Here is a 26,633-nt window from a genome sequence, read left to right on the forward strand (position 1 = left end):
CAATCCCCAAGGAAGATGGCCTAAAAGTAAAATTCAAAAAACTGGAAAAATTAAAAATGAATGAGATGTCCCGTTGGTGGGATGGTACGACATTGGGCAAATATTTAGAGAATGAGAAAATTCCACGTGGGTTGAGAATACTTATTTTCCCCACGTTTGAAGACCTAGACACAGACCAACTAGAGGATTGGGAAAACAACTTACGGAACGCATCATTCACAATGATGCGGATCCTGATCAAGAATGCTGAAAAAAAGGGAGCTAAGGCCCAGCAAGAGATAGAAGAACTTGAAAAAGAGATAGCACAATCCGAACTAAAAGATGTGATAAAGAAAAACTACGCTATTTTAGACGGGGTGCTAGAAAAACACCAGATCTATCTTAGAGACAAGAAACTGAGGAAAATCAGGAGGGACGACAAAGATTATAGTGATGGGAGGGTCTACACCTTTTCCAAAAAATATGATAAGGTGAAAGTCCCAGGAGAAGGCAAAAGGTTGAGATCTGAGACCCCCGAATTAAGTTCGGCGAGCAGTATCACATCACTCTCATCTGCGGCAAGCTCAGCCTCCACGACTGAACCAATAAGTTCCAACATGACCGATATAAGGCCCAATAATTTTTTATTGGAGATGGAAAGGTGGAGGTTAAGGGCACGACCGGTTCACAAAGAACCCCAAAGACAAGACGGGGAGGGAGGAACTGGCAGAAACGTAAACAGAAATGCAAAGAAACCAAACCCAGAATCAGTGGAGAGAGTAACGAGGTCCAAAAAGAAGGGGAATCCTCCACAATAGCTAGCTTGGAGAGTGACAATACAGTGAAGTCCATTGTGGTTAATCTATCAGAAAGAGCTCTAGATCAGGATGAAATTTCTGTACTTAACAAGGGTTTAGGATTTTGCCCCAACCAAATGGGTGGAGATGTCAATTTATTTGTTGATTTGATGAAATTTGTTCGACTTGTAAAACTCAAAGATCATTTTGCCCGCAACCCCACTAATCATGTCAATCAGAACAATGTTAACACTGTTATTGATTATACTGTTAATGAAATAAATACTTTACAAGCAATGATCTCTGTTGAACTTGACACGTCTGTTGACATTGAAAGTGTACGGAATGAATTGGATGTCTTTGAGGATGTACACATCGAAAGTGGTTTGAAACCAAGATCCAAATTCACCCCCACTGGCACCCATCCAAACATAGATATCTTCCGAGAAAAGGTCAGCCTCTCTTTCCATCAAATGCTTGATAATCCTAAACGTGCTCCCCCGCCTAAATACAATCTCACCCGGTTAGAATCGGAAGCCCTGAAAAGACTCCAGTCAGAGGAAAAAATTGTCATCCGAGAGGCAGATAAGGGGGGGAATGTAGTTATTATGAATAAGGTTGACTACATGAATGAAATTTCCCGCCAGCTCTCTGATTCTACTTGCTACACCAAACTTGGCCACAACCCCATTGAAACTCTTACATCCCATATAAATATGAAGCTCACAGAATGGCGTGAAATAGGCTTACTAAGTGCTGAGGAGTGCCAATACTTAACAGTAACAACCCCCTCCTACCCCTGCATATATATACTCCCCAAGATCCACAAGGGAGGCCCCTTTCCACCTGGCCGCCCCATTATTTCAGGAGTTAACTCACCCACGGAAAGGCTTTCTGAATATGTAGATACTTTCATCCAGCCTATGGTGCAGAACCTCCCTGCCTACATAAAAGACACTAAGGATATATTGGGCAAATTGGAGGGCTTCTCCTGGACAGACACACTACACCTGGTCACTCTGGATGTAGTAGGGCTTTACACCTGCATTAAAAAAGAGTTTGGATTAAGAGCCCTGGAAACCTTTCTAGACAAACGTACAGCAGACCACTTGTCGCACAATGGTGTCCTCCTTGAGATGACAGAAATTATACTGTCTAAAAACTACTTCCTACATGATTCAATGTGGTATCACCAAATACAGGGGACAGCCATGGGCTCCAAGTTTGCTCCCGCTTACGCCGGCCTTTTCATGGGCTGGTTCGAGCGGGAGCATGCATGGGGTCGCCACGCGGCCGCTTGGATGAATAACATCATCTTCTGGGGTAGGTACATCGATGATGTGATCATGATCTGGGATGGACCTACCCTGGACCTTTTGGATTACTTTGGTTATCTCAATGACAACCCGTTTAATGTTCGCTTTACCATGACACACGACCAGAAAGCAATTGACTTTCTGGATGTTAATCTCTTTGTAGAAAACAATAAAATTCAGAGTTGTACCCATCGCAAGGCGACAGCCTGCAACAGCATCCTACATTATGAGAGCGCCCATCCCCGACACGTTGTCGAGAATATTCCATATGGGGAAATGATCCGCATGCGCAGGAATTGCAGCACGGATGCCTCTTTTCAACATAACATACAGGAAACGGAAAAACGCTTTCTTGAAAGGGGCTATCCAAGAAAAACCCTTGAGAAAGCCAACAAAAAGGTCCAAAATGTGTCTAGAACAAGCACCTTGATCCCTAAAGTCAGGCCCTCAAATACTAGCAGACCCTTATCATTTACTACACAATACTCCGACCAAAGCAGCACTATTTTTAACATCATAAGAAAGCATTGGCATCTGATTGCGGAGACACCGAGCCTCCAAGATTCGGTTACTAGGACACCCAAAGTATGCTATAGAAGAGGAAGAAACCTTCGGAATATTCTCTGCCCTAGCTATGTGGAGTCCAAAAAACGGACCAATTGGCTAACCGCCCCCACTAAAGGCTTCTTCACATGCAGCGATTGCAACATGTGCGCACTGGGCAAAAACAGAACCAAAGAATTCCGATACAATACCAACAAAACCTACACAATAGATCACTTGATCAACTGCAACACAAAATATGTTGTGTACATTTTGGGTTGCGATTGCAATAAGATCTATGTTGGGAGTACCAAGAGAGCCTTAAAAACCCGCATTCAGGAACATGTCCGTGCAAGACGGAATGGAGATATGAGACATCCTCTGACTTTCCATATGCAGGAACACCATAAAGAGACAGACAACTTATGGTTCTTGGGCATTGATCACCAACCTATACACCCAAGGGGAGGAAATAGAGAACTGGCGTTAAGGCAACGGGAGGCGGGCTGGATATGCAGGCTACGCTGTATAGAACTCGGCCACAACACCGAAGATGAGTTACACTATTTCCTAGAGTAACCTGCTGTAATTGTTCACCCCAAGCCTTATGCTGCTCTGGTTTCACCTCACAGACCATTCAAGATTATAGACAGGTCTGAGATTATTCTCTTGCTCAGCTTGACCTATCTTGATGTGTCTTTCACAAGAAAATGATGGTTTGCATATGTATAAACTGTAATGTTGCATTTATGTATGTCCTCCCTTGAATTATCTGTATGATCGTTTATGGTAATTACACAATACATTGTATCTTCATCTGGAGAATTTGAACGCAATTTGCAGATGCCCTATAGGTATTGAACACGATGGTACCTCACTGACCCCTTCCCCTGCCCTACCTAACACTAGAATTATATTGAATAATACACGTCTCTACACCTGCTTGTCTGCTAGACTGTGGTTTGCTTATATGTAAACCATGTATCAGCACACAAGTCTTTCCCCCCGATCAAAATAATGATGTGATTATGGAAAAAACTTTACCCCTAGAATTACATTGAGAGTCCGTAAACGCATGTTACTGATGCCCATGAGAGACTATAAACCCTGGTTCCGCTTGACCATTCACCTTCACCCTTTTTCTGGAACAAATTTTCCCCTGATAGAAATGGCCGCCGCCTTTACAATCCGTTCTTCACGTTTTTGTGGTACATCTTACAAGAGCAAGACCACACGCACCATACAGACTACTGATAGTTCCTTTTTCGGGTTTCTCTCTTGGCTCAAACCGCCGGACATTTTAGAAACCAATAGGACAATTGTCTGACTTATTGTGCGTTTATTTGTAATTTTTTCCAAGTACCGCCTTCGATGTTGTTTGCTAACTTTTTTGATGAACATATTAATTATGGTTTACCGGATTATCCAGTATGACACTGGGGATACTGGGTATGTCACTTATCTGTTTTAAAATCGGGTTCAATGGCTCGAATAACGCACCCGTCTTGCACACTACAATATGGCTGCCATTTTTTTGTATAGACAGACCCAGTACCAGAATTGGAAGCCTTCGGTTCCACACTGGACGATGGATTTGTTTTGTATAATAATATATAAAAATACAAAAAAACGGGTTTCTGATCCGTTTCTGCACCATACGAAGGACCGGAGCGCACGCTCGACGGATACTAACATTTATCCCAGACATCACTGGGTTCTTTAACCAATGCGGTCATAAATCTTAGGAAGTTTCTATTACTTAAATAAATCACAGTGATTGATATGTAGGATGGGAATACGTTAGCACCACAGGCGGCGGGCTAAGACGATCAGGGAGACCAATGCGTTTCTTAGACGTTCCAAGATGGCCGCCCGTCTTACACAAGATGGTATCGCGTTTAACCTCTGTCCTTAGGTACAGCGCTCGTTCGCGCCGGCGGGAATTTTGACAGGTGTAGACCCTTAAACTCTAGCTATATAATGAGCAGCAATGGCTCATAATACTTGAACACGACGTCGCCACGGGTGTGTCATCGGGTCGAGGGCTGTGGATGGGTGCCGGCCGTTTTATCAAGAACGGTGAGTACTTTAGCCTGCAAGTAACCAGTGGACCACTTCTGGCATGCCAGAATTGCTAATGTCCCACAGATTAGGTTAGGGATAGGGCATATTTGCCTTTTTTGAGTGATAGCGTTTTTTTAGACTATTGGCAATTTCTACCCAGGATGTCTTTTCAGCTTAGATACTTTTGACTTTCAATAGCGTAATAAAGCATGTCAAGTCTAGTTGGGGGCATATGTATCCTAGACTCCAAACCCGGGGCAGTAGAAATTTGGGACCATGCTTTTACTAGGCTTACCAACTCATAGAACCTATTAATAGAAATCTACATAAACCCGGGGCAGTGGATATTTGGGACCATGCTCTGACTGGTTCTATCTACTTATAGAACCAACTAATAGAAATCATTAGAGAACTTTGTATACTCTCAATCTTGGAGTCAGACTCTTTTTCTAAGCAGAATTCTATTCATTTTTCATCTAACAGGCCTACTGGGACACAGTGCCCACTCCCTCTTCCAATGGACTAACAGGACCTCCAGTCCTACACCAGTTCTTTCTTTGACTCAGGTAACTATTTTTGGGGAAGTTACTTACTTTCTTGCAGGTGATCTTTGACCACTTGATCTACAGCTTGTGTGCACAGTAATGTCACCATTCCTAGGACAGGCTACAAATTGGCTCTTCGCGCTTTTATACCCTTTTTAGCAAACGGACTGAGCACTCATTTTGAGCGAGGTGACATGAATTTCCACACCACCCAAGTACTCCAAAGATACTTCTTCTACTGTTAACCACTAATAAACCTATAGTAAGTAGTTATTTCTCTTATTTGAACTGGACTGGTGATAGGGAGCACAATTTCCCTAGCCGGGCTGATATTATTAGGATCATTATACTTTGTCAACTTGTTGTCTATCTAACACACTAACATTGTATGGTGTTGTTAAATAAATATTCCATCTCTTTTCGTACCCCAGCCACGAACTCATTTTATATAATCAGCCTCTGAGAGATCTACTATAGAACAGGATTACACTAGCCGGGAAGGTGACCCCTGGACCCCGCTGCCTCACATGTTCTTTCACACATGCGACGTCCAACTGACTTAAAAGGTAAAAGGGCATTGGACCATGGGGATGATTTCTCAGTTAAAATTAGGTGATTATACTTTGCTTGGTCCCTCATCGTATAACATAAGACATACTTTGTGCTAGCTTTTTCCATAACACCAATCTGCCCCTATGGATTCACCTTTTCCTCAAATTGGGCTGCCTGCTCTGAATTCCCTTGTTTCCCCTTAGATTCAGATTATATTCATATTAAACTCACTCCGGTTTCCCTTTTTCCATTCTACCATCCACTTGGTATTATGGCCATTCACATGGGTCGTATGCTGAGCATACACTTCCGCCTCCTTTCTTTGAAAACCTGCAAGATGTATAAGGAATCTCCGACGATGTAGATTTGTAATGTAACTTTACATATTTTGATTTGTAAATACTGTAGATATTCACAGGCCATCCCGAATCTCCGATGATGCAGACTTGTATTGTAACTTGATATACTTGAATTGTAAATAATGTAGATAGTCTTAGGCCATCCCGCATTTCCCTGCAAATGATTGATGAAGGGCCAAAGCCCCAATATTAAATGCATGTATAAGCTCCACGTCTTTGTTAGTAATGTTTTTTAATATGTTTCGCCACTGTTAATGTTCTTTTAATTGTAAGTCGAGTTTTTGTACATAAAGATTGATTGTATGTATATATGTCTTTTTACCGACAGCCCTGAAGAAGTCCCAGTTTGGGACGAAACGCGTCGGCTGTATGTGCTTTTTTACCGATTGAAAATAAAGATTCAAAGAAGAACTCTAAACATCTCCGAGGAATATCTCCTTATTGTTGCTTAAACGTCGTTTATACTCACTGTTTTATGTTTTGTGGTGCACCTTTGCTGCTGTTTGTCCCAAACAACAACCACCTGAAGTGCATCCTGCTCGACACCCGCTCGGTCCACAGACACGCCATTGAACTTTGGAACCTACTCAACACCACATCGCCGGACGTCGCCTTTTTTTACAGAAACCTGGATGAACGCCTCATCAGCGCCCAACATCGCCATAGCCATTCCGGACGGTTACAAGATCATCCGAAGGGACCGCATCAACCAAACAGGAGGAGGCATCGCCATCGTCCACAATAACTCCATCCGCATCACGACGACACCCTCACAGCCGCCGAACATCTTCACTTCCAGATTCACACCGACCCCAAGACCACACTTAGAGGCACCCTCGTCTACAGACCCCCAGGACCCTTCACACAATTCAGCAAAGACATCACTGACTTTATCAGCCCACACGCCCTCCCCTCCGAGGACTACATTCTCCTAGGGGCCCTCAACTTCCACCTAGAAAAGAACAACGATAGCAAAACCACCACCACCCTTCTGGACAACCTCGCCAATCTCGGACTCAAACAACTGGTAAACACCTCCACCCACTACGCCGGACACACGCTCGACGCAATCTTCTCCTCCAGCAAGCACATCTCCTTCAATCACGCCACAGGACTCCACTGGACGGACCACAGCTGCGTCCACTTCAACTTCAGAAAAACTACGACACACCACCACCCACAACAAGTCCCCCGCAGAAACTGGAACAAAATTACCACCGACTAGCTCATCACATCGCTAAACTAAAACCCTCCTGCCAGAGCATCGGACCCAAACCATGCAGCCATCAATCTCACACAATGGATCACCAGCTGCGCTGACGAATTAGCACCCTTGAAAAACCACCACAACAACTTAAGAAGCAAAAATGCCACCTGGTTCAATGACTACCTCAAAGAAAAACAAAAAAAAACTGCCGCACCCTCGAGAAAGCCTGGCGAAAAAACCCAACCACAGACAACATGACCGCCCTCAAGGACGCCACCCGCAAACACCACCAGCTGATCTGATCCACCAAGAAATCAGCATTCAAGGATCGACTCGACAACAACGCCCACAACAGCAAGGAACTCTTCAGCATCGTCAAAGAGCTTACCAATCCCAGCGCCAACGACATCAATCCCTCTCAAGACCTCTGCGACTCTCTAGCCTCGTTCTTCCACAGCAAGATCGCTGACATACATAAGTTTCGGCAAACAATTCACTCCCCTCACCACCGAACGGAAGCCCCCCACCACCACCCTTTGCGTCTGGACCCCGATCAGCACCAAAGACACCATCCGCTTGATGAACTCCATCCACTCCGGATCACCAACCGATCCATGCCCCACCACATCTTCAACAAGGCAGACTCCATCATCGCACCCCAACTCCGGGATACCATCAACTGCTCCCTCTACACCGCTACCTTCCCGGAAAGCTGGAAACATGCCGAACTCAGCACCCTCCTGAAGAAGCCTTCAGCAGACCCCACCGAACTTAAGAACTACCGCCCCATCTCGCTCCTCCCATTCCCTGCCAAAGTCATAGAGAAGACTGTCAACAACCAGCTCGCCGCCTTCCTCGAGCCTAACGGATCCCTCGACCCCTCACAATCCGGCTTCCGAGCCAAACACAGCACCGAGACCGCCCTCATCCCAGCCACAGACGACATCCGAACACTACTCGACAACGGGGAAACAGCTGCCCTCATCCTCCTGGACCTCTCCGCAGCGTTTGACACGGTCTGCGATAGCACCCTTGTACAACGCCTCAGCAACGTCGGGATACAAGAAAAAGCATTGGACTGGATCATCTCGTTCCTTGCCGGAAGAACCCAGAGAGTCCGCCTCCCCCCCTTCAGATCAGAGGCCACCGAAGTCAACTGTGGAGTACCACAAGGATCATCCCTCAGCCCCACCCTCTTCAACGTCTACATGAGCCCCCTCGCAGCCATCGCACGCCAGCACAACCTCAACATCCTCTCCTACGCTGACGACACTCAGCTGATCCTCTCCCTCACCAAAGACCCAAACACCGCCAAAACCAACCTACACGAAGGGATGAAAGACTTAGCCGAATGGATGAAGAACAGCCGCCTAAAACTGAATTCAGACGAGACAGAAGTCCTCATCCTAGGATCATCCCCCTCTGCATGGGACGACTCATGGTGGCCACCGGCCCTAGGCAGCGCGCCCAAACCAACGGACCATGCTCGCAACCTGGGATTCATTCTAGACTCCTCCCTCTCAATGACCAAACAAGTCAACGCCATCTCGTCATCATGCTTTAACATCTTACGCATGCTCCGAAAGATCTTCCAATGGATCCCCACCGAAACAAGAAAGACGGTCACCCAAGCACTTGTCACAAGCCGGCTGGACTAAGGAAACACCCTATACGCCGAAACCACAGCCAAATTACAGAAAAAATTCCAACGCATTCAGAACGCCTCTGCCCGACTCATCCTAGACATACCCCGCCACAATCACATCTCCGGCCACCTGGGAGACCTTCACTGGCTCCCCTTCAACAAGAGAATCAAGTTCCGTCTCCTCACCCACGCACACAAGGCCGTCTACGACCTAGGACCTAGTTACCTCAACACGCACCTGACCTTTTACACCCCCACCCGCCAACTACGATCGTCCAATCAAGCCCTCGCTGCGATTCCACCAATCCGTAGAGCCACCATGGGAGGAAGATCATTCTCCTACTTAGCGGCCAAAACCTGGAATTCTCTCCCCACCCACCTCCGCCTTACACAGAACCACCTCTCATTCAGAAAATAACTCAAAACCTGGCTGTTTGATAAATAACGAAACCCCCCCCCCCCAAAGCGCCTTGAGACCCTCTGGGTGAGTAGTGCGCTATACAAATTTCAACTTGACTTGGCTATGTATGCTCTCTCTCTTCCGACAACAAATTCATACAAACGCTCACTATGGTCATTACCATCGATGACACACTGCTAATGGTTAATCTAACTTCTACCCAAAGTGATCACCATCTTGAACTAGATCGTATTTTATGCCTGATCGTTACCATTTTCATTTACTCTGCAATGTAATTGTAGAATCAGTGTCCGTAACCTGCCCGACAATTATATTGACAATCTGGCTATGTTTCAACAAACTGAGTTACTAAAAATACAATATCCATCCCACAGTCGCCCACATTTTTTAAGAGGATAGATCATATTGCCCACATACTTCGTTACTATGGTCTTAGAATGCCCCCAATTACTGGTACTATGACTAACTTATCAGCCACTCTGGTATTATGCCTCATCTCAACATTACAAACGACTTCCCTCCTACCCAATATCTCCTTAATAAACTCTGAGCATTTTCTATGTAGTTCTATAAATATAGTGCTCGTTGTTCGTTCAAACTCATGAGTCAACATTTGTCAGTCGCAGTTATGGTGTCTCAAGGTATATTTGCCGAAAATCATGGAAACATACAATTGCTTTCCCTCACTCAAACACTTCTCCAGTTGTTGCTACATGCATGTGCTTCAAAATGAGAAATAATCTTGTGTATTTTTGAAAATGTGGCTTATATGCAAGTGTGTTCTACAGATTCCTACCATGTTAGTGATATTCATGTGTCTTATAAGTAACAGATCGTATCCATTTTGTCGTTGAGGCCTATCGGTAATCGTGTGTTCAAACGTTTGATCCATATATTTCCTGTTGTAGTAACCTTTTAGTAATATCCCAGCCTGGTTTTGATGTTGGTGTCTCAATAATTTGAAACCGTGGTTGTTGAAATAGAATTCCTTGCTCTCTGCCAGTGCATTGCTACGCTTGATGTTTTGTTTAATGTCCTTATTGTGCTTTTATGTTCCGTCATTCTTATCTTGATCTTTCTCTTCGGTTATCCAACATATACTTTGCCACATGGACATTTAATACTTTAGATCACGTTCCTGGACATTTAATACTTTAGATCACGTTCCTGGTGTTGCAATCTAAAGTGTCTCAATATTATGATCTCTCCCGTAATTGGATTAGGTAAATTCGCCCCTATCATGACGTTATTGCAATTGGTGCAATTTAAACATTTTCTTGTACCTTCCCACTGTCTGTTGTCTGTCTTTTTCGGTGAAACCAGTAATTCTCTATGGTTTTTGGCCCTCGTGTAAGCGGGCATGGGTTTCTCCTTTAACATTTTGTTGAAATCTGGCTCTTTTTGCAACAATTCCCATATAGTGTTGTTTAGCTTTTTGTTTGCTGCAGAGCTGATTGAATATCTAGAAATGAAAATGAGTAGATTATCCTTTGGTTTGATCCTTTTTATCAATAAGTCTGATCTTTCCACCATATCTGCTTGTTGCATGCAATTTATCAATGTATCATCTTGATATCCTCTGTCTTCATATTTGTGTTTCTGTGCTAGTATGCTCGGTGTACTCGCACTCTGATCTGACCAGATCCTTTTAATCCTTAAGAATTGGGAAAATGTTAAATTGCGGATTAGGCTGCTAGGATGAAAGCTGGTGTACAATAGCACATTATTCTGATCTGTCGGATTAGAAAAGATCTGTGTGTGTAATCTGTATTTGTTTTGGTTACTAATACATCCAGAAAAGCTGTCCTTCTTTTGTCAATAGTATGTGTGAATTTGATCCTAGGGTTGTGTATTCAATACATGGATCCTGTCCTCTAATTCATTTCTTGTCAGTCCAAATCAGAAATATATTGTCTATAAATCTGCAGTACAACACAATTTTTGTGTTCCACTTCTGGACTTGAAAAATGTAGTCCTCAAATTTAGATAATATATTTGCATAAATGCAGGTGCTCCAGAAAAGCCCATTGACATTCCTGTTAGTTGTAAATAGAACTTGTCCTGCCATTCAAAATGACTATGATGTAAGCAAAAGTGTAAGTTCCAATAAAAATACTTTGTCAGCTTTTATGTTGGAGGACTGTAACAATGGCCATTCTACTGCATCCATACCCTCCGATTGGGGAATTGAAGTATAAAGAGCTGTGAGATCCATAATACAAAGTAAACTACTGTTCTTAAATCAATGCTTCTTTAGTCTGGAGTTTTTGTAAAAAATCTGTGTCTTTGATGTAAGAATGCCATGACTGTACAAATTTCTGCAGAAAGTGATCCAGATACTTCCCCAAAGGTTCAAAAAGTGAACCACAAGCAGATCCTTTTGGCCGGAATGGTGGATCTTTAGGTCTTTGTGTATTTTAGGAGTCCTGTACAGCCTTGGTCTACGTTGGTTATTAGCGGTTAAAAAGGACCTAGTTGTAACATCGATCCAGCCCATATTTTCAGCTTTGTCCAAATTCATGTTGAGTGTCATGATCAATTGTGTTATATCTCTATGTAGATTCATCAGACACATGTTGGTGCACTTTGGTTAGGTAATATTCGGTGTCATTACATCTAGTGTGCCCCCTCTGTCCGCAGCTTGAAATGTGAGCTTAAGATTGTTTTCCAAACCTTTAACCACTTTTCTTTCATACGTTGTCAAATTTTGTCTTTTGCATTTTTTAAAATTCAATTTCCTGATGTCATTCTTTACCATAATCTCGAGTGTGTCCACAATTTTATGGGAGACAGGAGCTTGGAATTTGCTCCTAGGTTTAAATTGTACCATCTCGTATTCTTCAGATTAGTTTATACCTGGTGATATGTTGGAAAAGAAGTGTCTTAACCGCAAAGTTTTCATGAACTTAAACACTGCTATCTCACTTTCCAATTCGTTCGTGTCATTAGTTGGTACAAAAGACATCCCTTTATTCAAGCTTGGCATTTGTTGAACCATTAATTTAGGGGAAGATATGTTAACTATCAAACCTTATTTTGACTTATCAGGTTCTTGCGTCCCTTTTCCCTTTCCTCTCCTGGTTTTGCTGTGGATGTCTGAGTGCTTCACTCTGATGGAATGGGGTTGTCCTTGATCTGGTATTTGGGACAACAGACACTGAAGTGGCGGGATGAGCATATTCTATGTACAGTGCACACTGCACTCAAGTGTGAGAAGTGTGGCTCACTGGTTAGAGGAGGCAGACCTGGAAGCAGAGGTCAGCCCGGGACCAGAGTTCAATTCCCGGCTCGGTGGGGTCTTGAGTCCTAAAATGTCCATGGACTCGACAATTCTCGCTCCGGTGCCTACTCGATTCAAGGGTTCACACTCTGCGACTCTGGGCAATAGCTTGCTTAATCTCCACAACGGCCCCTCGCGGCGGGATGCCTGGCTTTCACCTTGCCGGATACCCTGCCGGGGTTATCTCACAGGGGAATACCAGGACGGGTTCCCTAAGCAAGCGCTTAGAAACCGGTTGGTGATTTGGGCTACATAAAATTCCTGTACATTTACAAGTACAAATGCTTGAGAATATGTATTGCAGTTCAGAAAAGGACCATCTCGAAGTGGATAGTGTTCTGCATCAAAATCTGCTTTTCATTAGTAGTGATCCAGCTGCCTGAAGGCTACTGCGCTAGCAAGCGGAATGCCTGTCGTGGATATCTGTTGAGCTGCTCTGTGAGCATCAGATGTTCGAGTGTTAACATTGCACTGTTGGATTGACATTGAGGTCCTTCGGAATGGGCATTTTGCCTATTCGGTTCTGCAGGACTCTTTGGTCTGAGCCATTCCGCATACACTGCACTGGAGGCAGTTCTGCTTTGGTATATATCACCCAAAACAAGAGTTTGAATGTAATGTATGAGTCTGATTGAAAGCATGAATGTACTTGGGCTGTGAGTAGGGGTGATTTTCTGAGTGATGGTCTGTGTCTATTCTGTAAAAGCATTGTGCATTTCTTCTGCTTTTCTTGTATACTTGTGTGATGGCAAGGGACACTACCAAAATGTGTTCTATTTGCTGCTTTTTTGCATGTCTACAGAAGTGAAGAATATTAATATGTTTTTTTGATAGAAAAGTTTTTAAAGCGTATTATTTTTTTGAATTACAAGGCTCAATTGTGACTAATTAGCACCTTAGACCTTTAATGCAATATCTTTCGAGGCAGGCTGTTTTGTTTTTGACGATGTTCTTCTGAAGGATACTTCTAACCATAGATTACTCATCTTGTGAATATATACCAAAGCAGGCCAAGTTGGTTACCTTAAGTAACGCACTTTCTGGTGTACATTTGTTAAACCACAGATGCTACACCGATCCTTCCACTTCCCTGATCTGTGGAATAGACTTGTTTCCCATCTAAAAAGGTCCCAACGAGGGGCGTGGCCAAGATGGCGGGCTGAGAGGTCGCACTCGCCGAGAGCTCCTGGACCCCTGAAATCCTGCGCCGCTCGTAACTGCTGATTCCCCCCCGGATCACGCTGTGACTGAGCCTGGAGTCCACGGTGGAGGTGTGGACCGATTGTTGAGCCTTGTTTGCCCCGTCGGGGGTGGGATCCTGCCCGAAATAGCCTTGGTCGGAGCCCGTTGAGCGGCCTGGGGGTGAGCCGGGAGCCGCGAGACCTCCGGGCTTCGGAACCTGACGGAGCGCTCTGCCGCCTATGAGAGGCCCGCTGCAGTGCCTGTGCTGTCGAAGTGGGAGCCGGCGGTGACTTCGCGAGCGAAGCGGAGCCGGCCAGCGTCGGAGGCAGGGAGCGGAGTTGAGCGGAGGAGAGAGGCGGAGCCGGCATCGAACTGCTACGCTGGTCCGTGGTTTGGAGAGGCTCGTCCTGAGAGGTCGCTCCGGCCGGTCGTTGGTGGTGGAGTAGTGGCATTGTGCTCCTGGAGCGGATCTTTCCCCGGGATTGCTGATACCGGCGACCATCGCCTCATGAGCCTGCCTACCGGCTGGATTCCTCGCTACCGGACCCGAGCGGAGGTTAGGCCTTCCATCTTGGGCGTTGGCCTATTGATATTCCAGGGCGGCCATTTTGTGCGCCCGGCCTGGCGGCTCGGCCTTCCTAGTGCTCTTGGTGTGGCGCTGTCCCCGTCTGGTGTATAGCTGCGACGGCACGGTTGCCCTCTGTGCCGGACGGGAAACCTCGGCGTCCCCTACACAGCTCAAATGTCGAACGCTAGGGGACAGAGAAGGGGTGACCGGACCTTGCCGGACATGCTGGGGCGTGGCGCCCTGCGTAGCGGGGGCACTCAGCCCACCACGACCTCCCCGGCCCCGGCCAGAGGTGCAGATGGCGGAGAACCCCCGGTGACAAGATCATTTCTCGAGTCGCTTTTCAGTACCCTGCGGGAGGACTTTCAAACGCTGAAGCGTGAAGTGGCCGGGGAGGTCCGTGAAGTACGGAGAGAGATGGACTCCCTGGGGGAGCGTGTCAACACCGTGGAGGAAGCAGGCCACTCAAGAGACGAAGAGATCACCCACTTGCAGCAGGAGGTCCTGCGGCTACGTGAACAACAGATCGAATTGCAAGCCCACGCCGAGGACCTCGAGAACCGATCCAGGCGGAATAATATCAGGGTCCGTGGCGTGCCGTCCGGTGAGGAGGGTGAAGACGTGACTGCATACCTGGTGGCCCTCTTCTGTGCAATTCTGGGGGAGTCGAAAGACTTTCAGATCCGTGTGGATCGTGCACATCGGGTGGGTCGCCCCCGCAGAGCCACGACGCCCGCCCCGGACATTCTGGCCTTCCTCCCGGACTTCCCCCTCAAAGAGCGGATCCTCCGAGAAGCGCGTGGCCAGCAGCCTTTCCGCTTCCGAGACCACCCGGTGGCCCTGTATCAAGACCTGTCTACGGTCACGCTGCAAAAGAGGAAATCGTTCAAGATCGCTACCGACTTCCTCCGGGAGCAAGGGACACAGTACTCTTGGGGGCATCCTTTCCGATTGATTTTTCGATGGAACGGTACTTTGCACCAGCTCCGGTCCCTCCAGGATGTCTGCGCGGTGTTGGGCCTAACAGCATCTGATACGGACACCCCGGCACCGCGTCGTAGACGAAGCACTCGTGACGGATGGCAGCAGGTGGGAGAGAGGAGCTCTCCGCCGCCGGAGCGACCGGGCTCGCCCACGATCCGGGCGGACATGGCGGCCGCCATCCAGGAGGCCTCCAGAGTGGCGGCGAATGGTGAAGTGGCCCTGACGGCCTGAACTTACTCCGGGGGGAGTCTGCTCTAGCTTTTTCTTCTTGCAGGTGCGGAGATTCGGGGGGAGGGCGGGGAGGAATGGCGAGTGCAGGAGGTGGTGGCTGGACGTCCACTAGACTGATTTACCACGGCCTTGTCCGACAAGGACCGGACTGGGACAATGTCTTTTCTGCAAAGTTTGAGAAGTGGGGTACGGGAATGGGACCAGCGGGGGGATGTTTTGCATTTGGGGACTAGCGGGGGGGGTTTGTTGTTGGGAGTGGTATGGATCTGGACGTGTGGGGCCCCGGGGGGAGGGGGTGGGGGGGCTTTTCCAGTTGCGGGGTGTTGGGGTTCGGGGACTGTACTGTGCCATGGGGATGTTCGTAGATGCTCTGTGCTGAGGCCTCGTGTGGCGCCTTCCATGTTTGCCCGCTGGGCTTTGCTTCTTGCTGTGTGCTCCAGTGATCCCCCTCCTTGATGGCTCTTAAAGTGATTACTTTAAATGTGAAAGGGCTGAATAACCCGGTTAAAAGGCGGGCTGTGTTATCTTTGTTAGAGAACTCCCAGGCGGATGTCTGCCTGCTGCAGGAGACCCATTTGCTGGCGAAGGACTGCTCCAGGATGCGTGCCCCCAAGTTCCCCACGCAGCTATTCTCCTCTAGCGCTTCTAAAACGGCAGGGGTGGCGATCCTGTTCTCTAGGGGGTTCAGGGGAGAGGTATTGCACAAAATAGCGGAACAGAAGGGGAGACTTCTGGCATATAGGATCAAGGTGGGGGGTTTAGTACTGACTGTTGGCGCTCTCTACAGCCCCAATGACCGCCAGGACCAATTCTTGCACAGGGCACTAGATGACGTGGCGTCCACCTCTGATAGGCACATAGTATTGGGGGGTGATTTGAACCTAGTTTACGACGCGGCAATGGACAGGTCTGTGCAGCGGCGCCACCAGTTGGGTGAGCTTTCGAGCTCGATTCGCACTCGACTTGAGGAGCTGGACTTGCATGACATGTGGCGCCACCTCCACCCCACCACCCGCGCATACTCCTACTTTTCACATGCTCACAGGTCCTATGCGCGATTGGACCATCTACTCGTGTCGGGTCCAATGCTCCTTTTGGCTTCGAGCGCAGATATGGGGGTCCTCTCTCTTTCCGACCACGCACCGGTGGAGGGTGCTTTCACTCTGCCGCCGATAGCTCGGCCGAGGGGGGTCTGGCGGCTCCGAGACACGCTTTTGCATAGGCGGTCGACAGTGGATCAGATCCGCGCGGCCATTTTGAATTTCCAGAGTGTGAACGATAACACCTCTCGCGCGACACAGTGGGCAGCCCTGAAGGCCGTGCTCCGGGGCGAATTTATAGCTATCTCCTCGGCTGAGAATAAGGATCGACAGCTCAAAAGGGACGAGCTAACCCGGCAGGTGAAGGAGCTGGAACAGGTTCATCATAGGACAGGGGCCCCCAGGGTTTGGAGGCAGTTGAAGGCAGCCAGAAAACTTTTGGCCGCCCTGGACATGGACCGGGCGGAGTATGCGATGCTTCGCCTGAAGCACAAATACTACACGGGGGGGGGGGATCGCTGCGGGCGGCTCTTGGCCAACAAACTCAGGGTGCAGCACCGAGTGAAGGAATTGGTTGACTCGACTGGAGGTTTGGTCACGGCTGATGAGCAAATAGCAGACGTCTTTCGTAGCTTTTACGCTGACCTCTACACTGGAGAGGCCCCCTCAGCCCAGGCTGAGGTGGACAATCTGGGCTCGGTGCCGCTCCCGTCGTTAACGTCAGATCAGGCTCAGTATCTGGAACGTGACATCCGTGTCGAGGAGGTGATTACGGCGATATCCCGGCTCAAACCGGGCAAGGCCCCGGGACAGGATGGATTTATCCCTCTGTTTTACAAGACCTTCTGTCAGGAGTTGGCACCTCTGCTGACCCGCCTTTTCAACAACTTTGCGGAACCGGGTGCCATCCCCTCCGAATTTCTTCAGGCCACGGTCTCCGTGATCCCGAAACCGGGCAAGGATAGGACCGCCTGTGGGTCCTACCGCCCGATCTCGCTGCTGAACACGGATTTGAAAGTGTTCACCAGCATATTAGTGGCACGCCTGGCACTGCACCTCCCGGGCATGGTTGATCCGGATCAAGCGGGCTTTGTGCCTGGCAGGCAAACTGTAGACAATACAAAGAGGGTGACCCACATTCTCGAGAAGGCCTCCAGGATCCCAGGGGAGAGGATGCTCTTGTCTATTGATGCGGAGAAGGCTTTCGATAGGGTACACTGGCCCTACCTAGAGAAGGTCCTAAGCAAGTTCGGGATAGGTGATAAGTTCCGTCATCTGATCTTCAACTGTTACCGGTTCCCATCTGCAGTGGTCCGAGTGAACGGAAGCAGCTCTCGGCCCTTTCCCATTGAACGGGGTACGAGACAGGGGTGCCCACTGTCCCCTTTGCTCTTTGCCCTATACATGGAGCCATTTGCTCAAAGGGTTCGGCAGAATCCCGACATTGTCGGAGTCAAGATGGGTGAATTCCACCATGCGATTAGCCTGTACGCAGATGATGTCATTCTGACATTGGACGACCCGCGGCGGTCGCTACCGGCTTGCATTGCGGAATTGGACTTATTCGCCGAGGTGGCGGGCTTCAAGGTGAACTTAGGGAAGTCAGCCGCCCTTGACATTTCGCTTGCTGGCGCTACCAGAGCGGAACTACAGAGGCTTTACCCCCTGAGCTGGTCCAGGGACCGGATTCCATATTTGGGGATCCTGTTGGCGCCTTCCCTCCCGGCAATGGTCACGATCAATTATGCGGCTTTGAGCACGAAGATCAGAGAGGAACTTGGCCGGTGGGACAAGGGCACGTTGTTGCTGCTAGGCAGGGTGGCGGCGGTGAAGATGACCCTCCTGCCTCAGGTGCTTTACCTCTTCAGGGCGTTGCCGCTTCAGCCCTCCACGGGGTGGCTCGCGGAGACCCAGTCGGCCATCGCGCGGTTTGTATGGCAGGGCCGTAGGCCGCGGATTAAGAGGAGCATCGCTACGCTGGCGCCCGACTCTGGGGGGCTGGGGATACCGGACTTGCGGAAATATTTCCAGGCCGCCCAACTCCGCTATCTGGTGGAATGGAGCCGGTGGGAGTCTGATAAGCATTGGCTGTTCCAGGACCAAGCGGTGGCGGGTAGGACGCTACAGGAAGTACCATTCTTGAAGCGGGCCCATCGACCCCCCAATCTCTACGCGTCTTTGGTGACGCTGGTCCCGCTTCGGACGTGGGACTCGGTGGCCGTTAGGCATGAGCTTACTTCCTTCCCCTCTCCCTTTACGCCGCTCACTGGCAACCCGGACTTCGGCCCCGGGATGGAGAGCGGCGCTTATGAACGCTGGCGGGCGGCCCGCTGCTGCGCCTTGTATCATTTGTACAGCCCTGAGGGAGTTGTCCCCTTCCAGGATTTGCGGCGGGACTATGGCCTCCCAGAGACGGAGCGCATGCGATACATGCAGGCGCGTCACTGGGCACTTCAGCCCCAGGTGCGCGACTCGGCAAACCGGGAGATCACGGGATATGAGCGCTGGCTAATCACTCGCACGTCGGACGCTAAATTGATCTCAGATCTGTATAAAATGCTGCAGCCCCCCTCCTTCCATGTTCACAACCCCGGCCGGGAACGATGGGAGCGGGAGCTTGGGCGAGTGTTGAGCCACAAGGAATGGGAACATATCTCCTTCCGCGCACGCCACTCGGCCTATCACACGGGTCTTACGGAGACCTTTACCAAAATCTCGACCTATTGGTAGCGCACCCCGGAGAAACTGCACGAGATGGACAGGGCAATACCAGGGACGTGCTGGCGCAACTGTGGCAATACTGGTACACTTACACACATACTGTGGGAATGCCCCCTTCTGGCTCCTTATTGGGAAGAGGTCCTGGGTGAGGTGGACAAATGTTTTGAGATAGAGTTGCAGAGGTTCCCTGCCTATGTTCTACTGGGATTGCCAAATGGGTTGATGTATCCCCTCAGGTCCAGGAGGGGAAGACAGATTGCGATTGCTCTGGGGTCAGCGGTGCAAAATATTCTCATACATTGGCGCTCTACCACACTTCCCTCTGTAGTTGGCTGGCTGCATAGATTATGGCATGTCCTTGGAATGGAGAAGATGTCCTTAGTGGCCCTGGGAGACACTGATACGTTTGAGGAACTGTGGGCGCCCTTTCATAGCTTGTTGTGTTCTGAGTTTCGGGAGATTACCTGTCCCAGATATCTTAGGTTGCTGCGGCTGACACCGCCACCAGACCCGCCTGTCTGATAGGATGGGGCTGGCATTGCATAGCGGGGATTACTGGAGGGTCGATATGAGGAGAGAACTGATAGTAATGGCACAGTACAGGGGGTGGGTTGGGGTATGGTAGTTGGGGGGTTCTGTAAGGTTACGTAGGTTTTTTGGAGCGGGGATGCTTCTCTACCCCTTCCCCCCTTTCCCCCCCACCTTATTTTCTTTTTCTTTGCCCCCCCTATTTTTCTCTTCCTTCCCCCTCCCCCGTCCTTCCTTCCCCCCCCCCCCCCCCTTTTGTTATCCTTATGTGACCACAGGCGCGGAAGCTGTGTTCCTGAGTCGTATGGAGCCTATTGAAAAGATGTAACTGTTTTGCTGTATTTGCTGTATCACACGCACCGATTGTGCGGATCCTGTGGTTTATCTTTTTTTTTTTTTTTTTTCCTACCCTGCTGTGTCCTACCCCTCCCTGCTTCAATAAAATACTTTAAACATAAAAAGGTCCCAACCTAGAGAGCTGCACATGACTGACGCCAATTTGCTGAGAATCTGTTTCTGAAGACAGCGACAATCCTTAGAAACAACTCAGTGCTGCTTATATGAAGCCCGCTCTTCACTTCTGGAGTGCAACGTTGTCTGTGCAGAGCTGCACAGCATCACCTATCACCTATCAGTATGCAGGTGTAGTTCTTTTTAGATTTCTGATAGTCTTACACCTTTGTGAAATACTACAACATGAGGAATCTACAGTTAGATCATATACCATTAGAAGACGCGTTATTAAAGGTAAGTATCTTGTTCTTTCTGCTTATTCTATGGCAGCTTTAATTGTTATTGAATCGCCATGTTGGAGTTTGAGTCGTTCTCTTGGGTTTATTGCTAAGCAACGTTGCAGTTTACTCAGTGGTCAACAAAGGTTATTTCTCATGTTGTTTACACTTATTCAGTGTTGGTTTAGGACATGGCTTCATTTGAGTGTGTAGAATGGCTTTTACAAGTTTTTTGAATAGTTGTGTTCAAACTTCAATTGCTGGTCGTGAATTTTGCCAGAGGCCCTGATTTGGATTGAATAGACCTTATGGGGAATGGACATTGTTAGGGAGGAGTCAGTGCCACCCTCAGGGCTTTAAGTGAAAGACTGTATCCTTTTATTGAATGATCCCATTTTGGGTGTTGGGTGTTTGAAATATTTTGGGTGTATAAAATGGCTGTGTTGCATTTTACTGAAGGTTTATGAAAGGAACCATTTAATGGACATGTTGGAGGTTACTTAATAGCCCCATTAAAGTTGATTGAATGGTTGTGTTGGATTTTCGTTTACTATGTCGGTGTTCAATGAATGAACATTTGTCTTGTTGAAGTTTTGTATCAGGGTAGTGCTGCTTCATGTTTTGTAATTGTTTAATTCCTTTAGGTGCAGTTACTTAAACGTGTTATTTGTATACCTGCATTGCTTATGTTTGCTCTAAAGTTCAAGTACCGGGTAAACAACTGGTGTTATTTTTCCACAGAATTCTATTCGCCACAACCTGTCCCTAAACAAATGTTTTCGAAAGGTGCCCAGGCCAAGAGATGATCCTGGAAAGGTGAGTTCCGAATATTCTTTAAAAAAAATTGTTTGCCAGTGAATATTTGAGCTGTCAGTTGTTTTTGGAATCATCTACCCAGAATTAGTGTTAATTGGAATTCTAGCCACAGGAAACAAATACAAAAGTCTATTAAGATATGTGGAAATCTGATAGAGTTGTCTGATGGAGGCGGCACACCAGAAAGTACATTATTTTTTATTTATTTATAGAGTTTTGTATAGTGTGAACATGACCCATGGGTATCAGAGCGCTTTACATTTACAATGGGTACATATTAGATTACACTGCGCTTCACGTTTATAATGGGTACATATTAGAATACACTGGTATAGCAGCAATTATATTTTATGGTCAAGTTACAGGTCTTTCTCACCAGTTACACAAAACACATTTAAAGAACTGTTTAGAGTACAAGGAAGTATGCATTGGTATCGTACAACATAGTTCAGATGTGTGACTTTTGTGTTTTACATCAATACTACAACAATCCATTAATTGTGGTACTGAAACAGTTGGAGATTTTCGCAGATAACTGGTAGTTTTATCTTTTCCCATCGTAAATGTATTTGTGGTCATTTTGTGCCGGCTGTATCTATACATTATAGGGCTATTTAAATTCTGTTTTTTAATCATGGAGCAGACGAAGAGCAGCCCTATCTACGAAAGGAACTTGCTCATTAGGAAGATCTTTGCTTCCCTCTTGAAAGTAGCCAAATTTTGAATTTTTCTAATGTTTGGAGGGAGTGAATTCCTGATTTTGGGTGCCGCACCGGAGAATGCTCTGTCATGTTTTCTTATTACGAAAGAAGTGCGGTTTCAGCAATAGCTCTTTAACACTCTTGTCCTTGACTAAGGAACTGTCTGGATACTACGCTTATATAAAGTTGGGCTATCTAAGTTGTCCAGGTAAAAGGTGGAATTTCCTAAAACAAAAATATTAGAAAATGGTACAATGAACACTGACTTCTTCATCACATGTAGTTTGTTGAATTGTGAAGGGTGAATAAAGAAGGGAGTAATTGCAGTGGGGATGGAAGGTAAGCCTCTTCTTGAACTGATACTTGTTCCATAATCAAATTATCTGACATGGGTCACCCAGTGACGGCAGCAGGGTATAGTATTTATTTATAAAGTTTTATATAGCGCAAACTTGATCCCAAAGGAAGCTGACGATAGCTAAGAGTGTAAATGGAACCATTTAATGATGCTTTTTACTTCAAGCCGTTTTAACCTATATTGTTCCATTGTTATGTAGTGTACAGGTGTGTACAGGATGCTTCATAAATCTACTTGTCCTGTAACAAAATCCACTTGCCTCTTTGGTGCCATATAGTGCAGCGACAAATTATGGCAGCTATAGAGCTTCAATATACCCTTGCTGATTATGCCAGGGCATATACCAGATTAGTGTTTGAAAACTTGCAATACCCTTGTTGCCACGTTTCCGCAGATCTACATACTGGGCTGAAGGTAGTGGTATGCCATAGTTCCAGGGTTAAAATGAAATAACTTGCATGTTTTAAGGGTTTTCAACAAGTCTTCTCTAATCTTTTTCCATACTGAGAAATGTTGGAAATTTACTCCTGACCATGGCAGACGTAAACCTTCTTCCAGAGTTGGGGGAAAAAAGTGGTTGGAGGGAAAGTGCACATGAAAACACTCAGTTTTTCGCATGAGAAAATCTACACATGCAGCTTTGCTCATTCTAAAAATGCTTCACAAATATTTTCTAGGAGTACAATAGTACTCCTAGGAGTACAATAGTCCTACTTCTGTAAATTCTTGTGAATTGATGAAACCCATATAGCTGCACTTAATGCAAGGACATATACCATGGGTGCACTTTTGAGACTTTCTTTAATAATTGGGTCCCCTAATTTGGTATTGCGTTGAACGTGACCATTTGTGTTCATTAAAATTCTCTCTCTCTGTATCGACTGGCTTCACTGTGAGTGACAGCATTCTGCTCTTTCACAAGGAGCATATCTGCACATAAAGTAGTTTTGTTCAGTGCCAGTAACTGCTGTGGCAGTGTGTGCTTTTTGAGACCCAAAAAACGTTTTTTGCTTTTGCCAATGTTATAATTGTGAGGGCCTGGCAGCTCCCACACCAATAAGGTTTTATAAAAACCATGCCAAAACAAGTCACACATTGACAAAACTAAAAAGCTAACTACCAATTTTAGATCTACTAGCTTTGCCATTGCTAGTTTATTTTTGTTTCCCATAATGTTATTGAAACTGGTTACACTGATTTTCCATTCTGAATATTTTTGGGAAATACTAGCATGCATCAACACATGTTACTAAATGATGCTGCAAATCAATGGTACCTGACATTTTACAGTAGTTAAGCAAAATATTTTTTCTCCGCTTTAATTTTTTTAATGTATTTTAAGGCAACAAGGGTACCCAAGTTAAGTCAGCCAGGGACCTTGGGATTCAATTATTTTAAACAGTGGTCCCTAGGGAAATTAAGAATGAAAAACTAGTGAATTATTATAGACTTGATCAGTGCTATATTGATTGGACTTGTCCAGCTGGACAGAGGTCAGATATTTAATCATTAGTCATTTTTTAAAAATAGTTACAAACAAAAATGCACAAAGTGGGACACAAGCCTGTATCCTAATAAACCAACAAAACATACAAAACACAAAGGGAGGCTCAGGCAAAGCTCACGGTTTGTTACAGAAAAGAGTTTCACAATGTTACAGACAAATCGCAAGGAACACCTTTACATATCCAAATAAAGAATTTTTCTAACGTATAAGGTGTTTTAAAGTGTCAATGGCGTTTCGATCCATGTGGGCAATGGTGGATAATTATCAGGACTTTAGATACATGCCTGTGTAATAGAGCTTCAGTTACTCACAGGCAAGATTGCGGGTCAAACGTGAGGTTAGGAGTGCGGTCCAGGGACTTGTGCAGCCGACTCCGGTAGATCCTGCAAATTAGGGACTGGAGTGGGAGCGTCGTGTTGGCTCGCAGTGACATCTAGGTAGGAAAATTGCGATGGGCGTCTGGTCCGCGAAGGAGTAGAAAGGACGGAGCCACATATGTGTACTCATTCGGCGCGATGGCCTAAGTGTGGTTGCTACAAGCTGTTAGCTGGGGGTCTGTTTCCAGCAGTGCGGGTTAATTTTTTTATGAACATTTTATTTTGAAAGCAAAGAATCCTCAATCTTGCTTTCAAGCTTCTGTAATATTTGCATCAAATCAGAGCATTCTGGGAGCATTATGCATAGCCTCATATTACTAAACTTCGAAAACGTGTATACACATTTTTATACTGAGTACATTCAGAGGTTACAACATTTACTTAGAGTGCTCACCATAATAATAAAGGCTTTCAATTAATGAACCATAAATACAATTTTGAACAGCATTAATATTTGGACAAAAATATTATCTTAACTGCAGACTGTACCCTTCCCTACTCTATAATGTGGTGCTTCAGAGTGGCAGCCAAAGGGTTTGTGCTGCAGGGGTTTGGGCCTACTTGTCCCAAGGACAAAATACACATGAAAACTTGATGCCCTTTACCCCAAACAATATATCCTGGGTGTGGGGCTATAGGAATTCCTCATCCCTGACAGTGTACTTACTTCAGTTTCTGTAAGTCAAAAAATATTTGTAGAACAATCCATGGTGCTTCATCACTGCTCGATCACTATTAGCAGTATCGCATAGATTTTTAAAAAATCTGTTGTACTCGAATATTCAAAAGCGTACACTAATTATTCCTTTATTATACCTTTAAATTTGTAATTGCAATGCTAAACCATTCAATATGTAAATATGTATGCATATGTGCGGACACACTATCGTATAATGCATGTATTAAGATATAAATGAATTGGTACTTGTTAGAGATGGGTCAGGTTGCTTCATAAAGGTGTTTGCCTGTAAATAAATCTACTTGTCCCTTTGGTGCCATGTAGAGTGGTGAAAAATTATGGCAGCAAGCTCATTAAAGAGCTCTGATGATAACCTCCCTGGTTATGTCAGGGCCCATGCTATAGTAGGGTTTAAATACTAGCAATTCACTGATTTTGACAGCTTACCGCAGATTGACACATTGTGGTAGCGGTAAGCAATAGTTTCAGTATTGGAATGCCCTTTTAAATCTGTGCATGTTCTAAGTGTTTTCACTAGCGCCTCTCTAAGCTTGGGGATTTCTTTTACTCTATTTATCACGGAATCTCGTAATTTTACTTCTACATTTTGCATTTTCTTGTTTAAAATAAACGCAATTTGGATTAATTGGTTGCAACGATTCCATACTGGTTCTTACTCTATTTTCTTCCTCATATTAAATCTCGACAATTATTTACAGCCTATACTTCATCAGCACCCACACTGGATGACTCCGATGCTTGTCCCGGAACAGGAGCCAACGTCTGCCTATGTCTCAATACCAGGGCACAGCTTACAACTTTGGATGAACTGCTGCCTCTCCCTCTACACCAGTATTATCATAGACTGGAAGCCTTGTTTAAAATGATCTGACAATGTTCAGGGGCGCGGATGCTGGCCTATCGTTAGATCTATAGACTGCCAGTGGTCTAGATACTTACTAAGAGACAGTCTGATTCTTCAACAGGGCCCAACATTGTGGAGGGTATCTCTTGCACGATAATAGAGCGATATTAGTCAGGACTTCGATTACCTACTAAAGAAGCAAAGGCAAACCTATTGACACACATCTTGTATCCTGTGCCTTCCATTTCAAAGCATTTTGTGCCTTTTAACAAAGCCCTGTTGGAAACCTTGATAACCGCTTGATCAAAGATGTGTTTAGCTCCCCCAGTAAGTCTCCATGTAGGTAGGTGTTATAGGCCTAACCATTGGATATCTGGCCTTTTTGATTCAGCACCAGAATCGGAGCATGGTAGTTCTAGCTTCTACTATCAAGGTAAACCTCTACATATTCTCTGTCACCTGGTAGAGAATCTAACGTTTTAATGCATTTAAGTAGAGGTTCTTTTCTTCCACCAGCTTGGCTCTGATGTCCCCGACTGCTCTCCTGGCTGGTGGGATGTTGTGTGCATGCTCTTGGGATCTGCCCATCTACATTTTACCTGACATGTCTGATAGAATTCAGGAACACTTTCACTCA

At 46.2% G+C, this 26,633-nt stretch overlaps 1 protein-coding gene across 2 annotated transcripts in view; it reads left to right on the top strand.

Moving 5' to 3' along the window:
* The window catches only part of FOXJ2 (forkhead box J2), a 330,968-nt gene that overhangs the window by 148,486 nt on the left and 155,849 nt on the right, over positions 1 to 26,633 (top strand). For both annotated transcript variants that reach the window (XM_086932973.1, XM_086932974.1), the window contains exon 3: positions 21,435 to 21,509. In XM_086932973.1, coding sequence (XP_086789099.1) covers positions 21,435 to 21,509 — 75 coding nt within the window. The remainder of the gene's footprint in view (positions 1 to 21,434; positions 21,510 to 26,633) is intronic.

The sequence above is a fragment of the Lissotriton vulgaris genome, chromosome 7, assembly GCF_964263255.1.
Source record: "Lissotriton vulgaris chromosome 7, aLisVul1.2, whole genome shotgun sequence".
In the NCBI taxonomy this organism is placed as follows: domain Eukaryota; kingdom Metazoa; phylum Chordata; class Amphibia; order Caudata; family Salamandridae; genus Lissotriton; species Lissotriton vulgaris.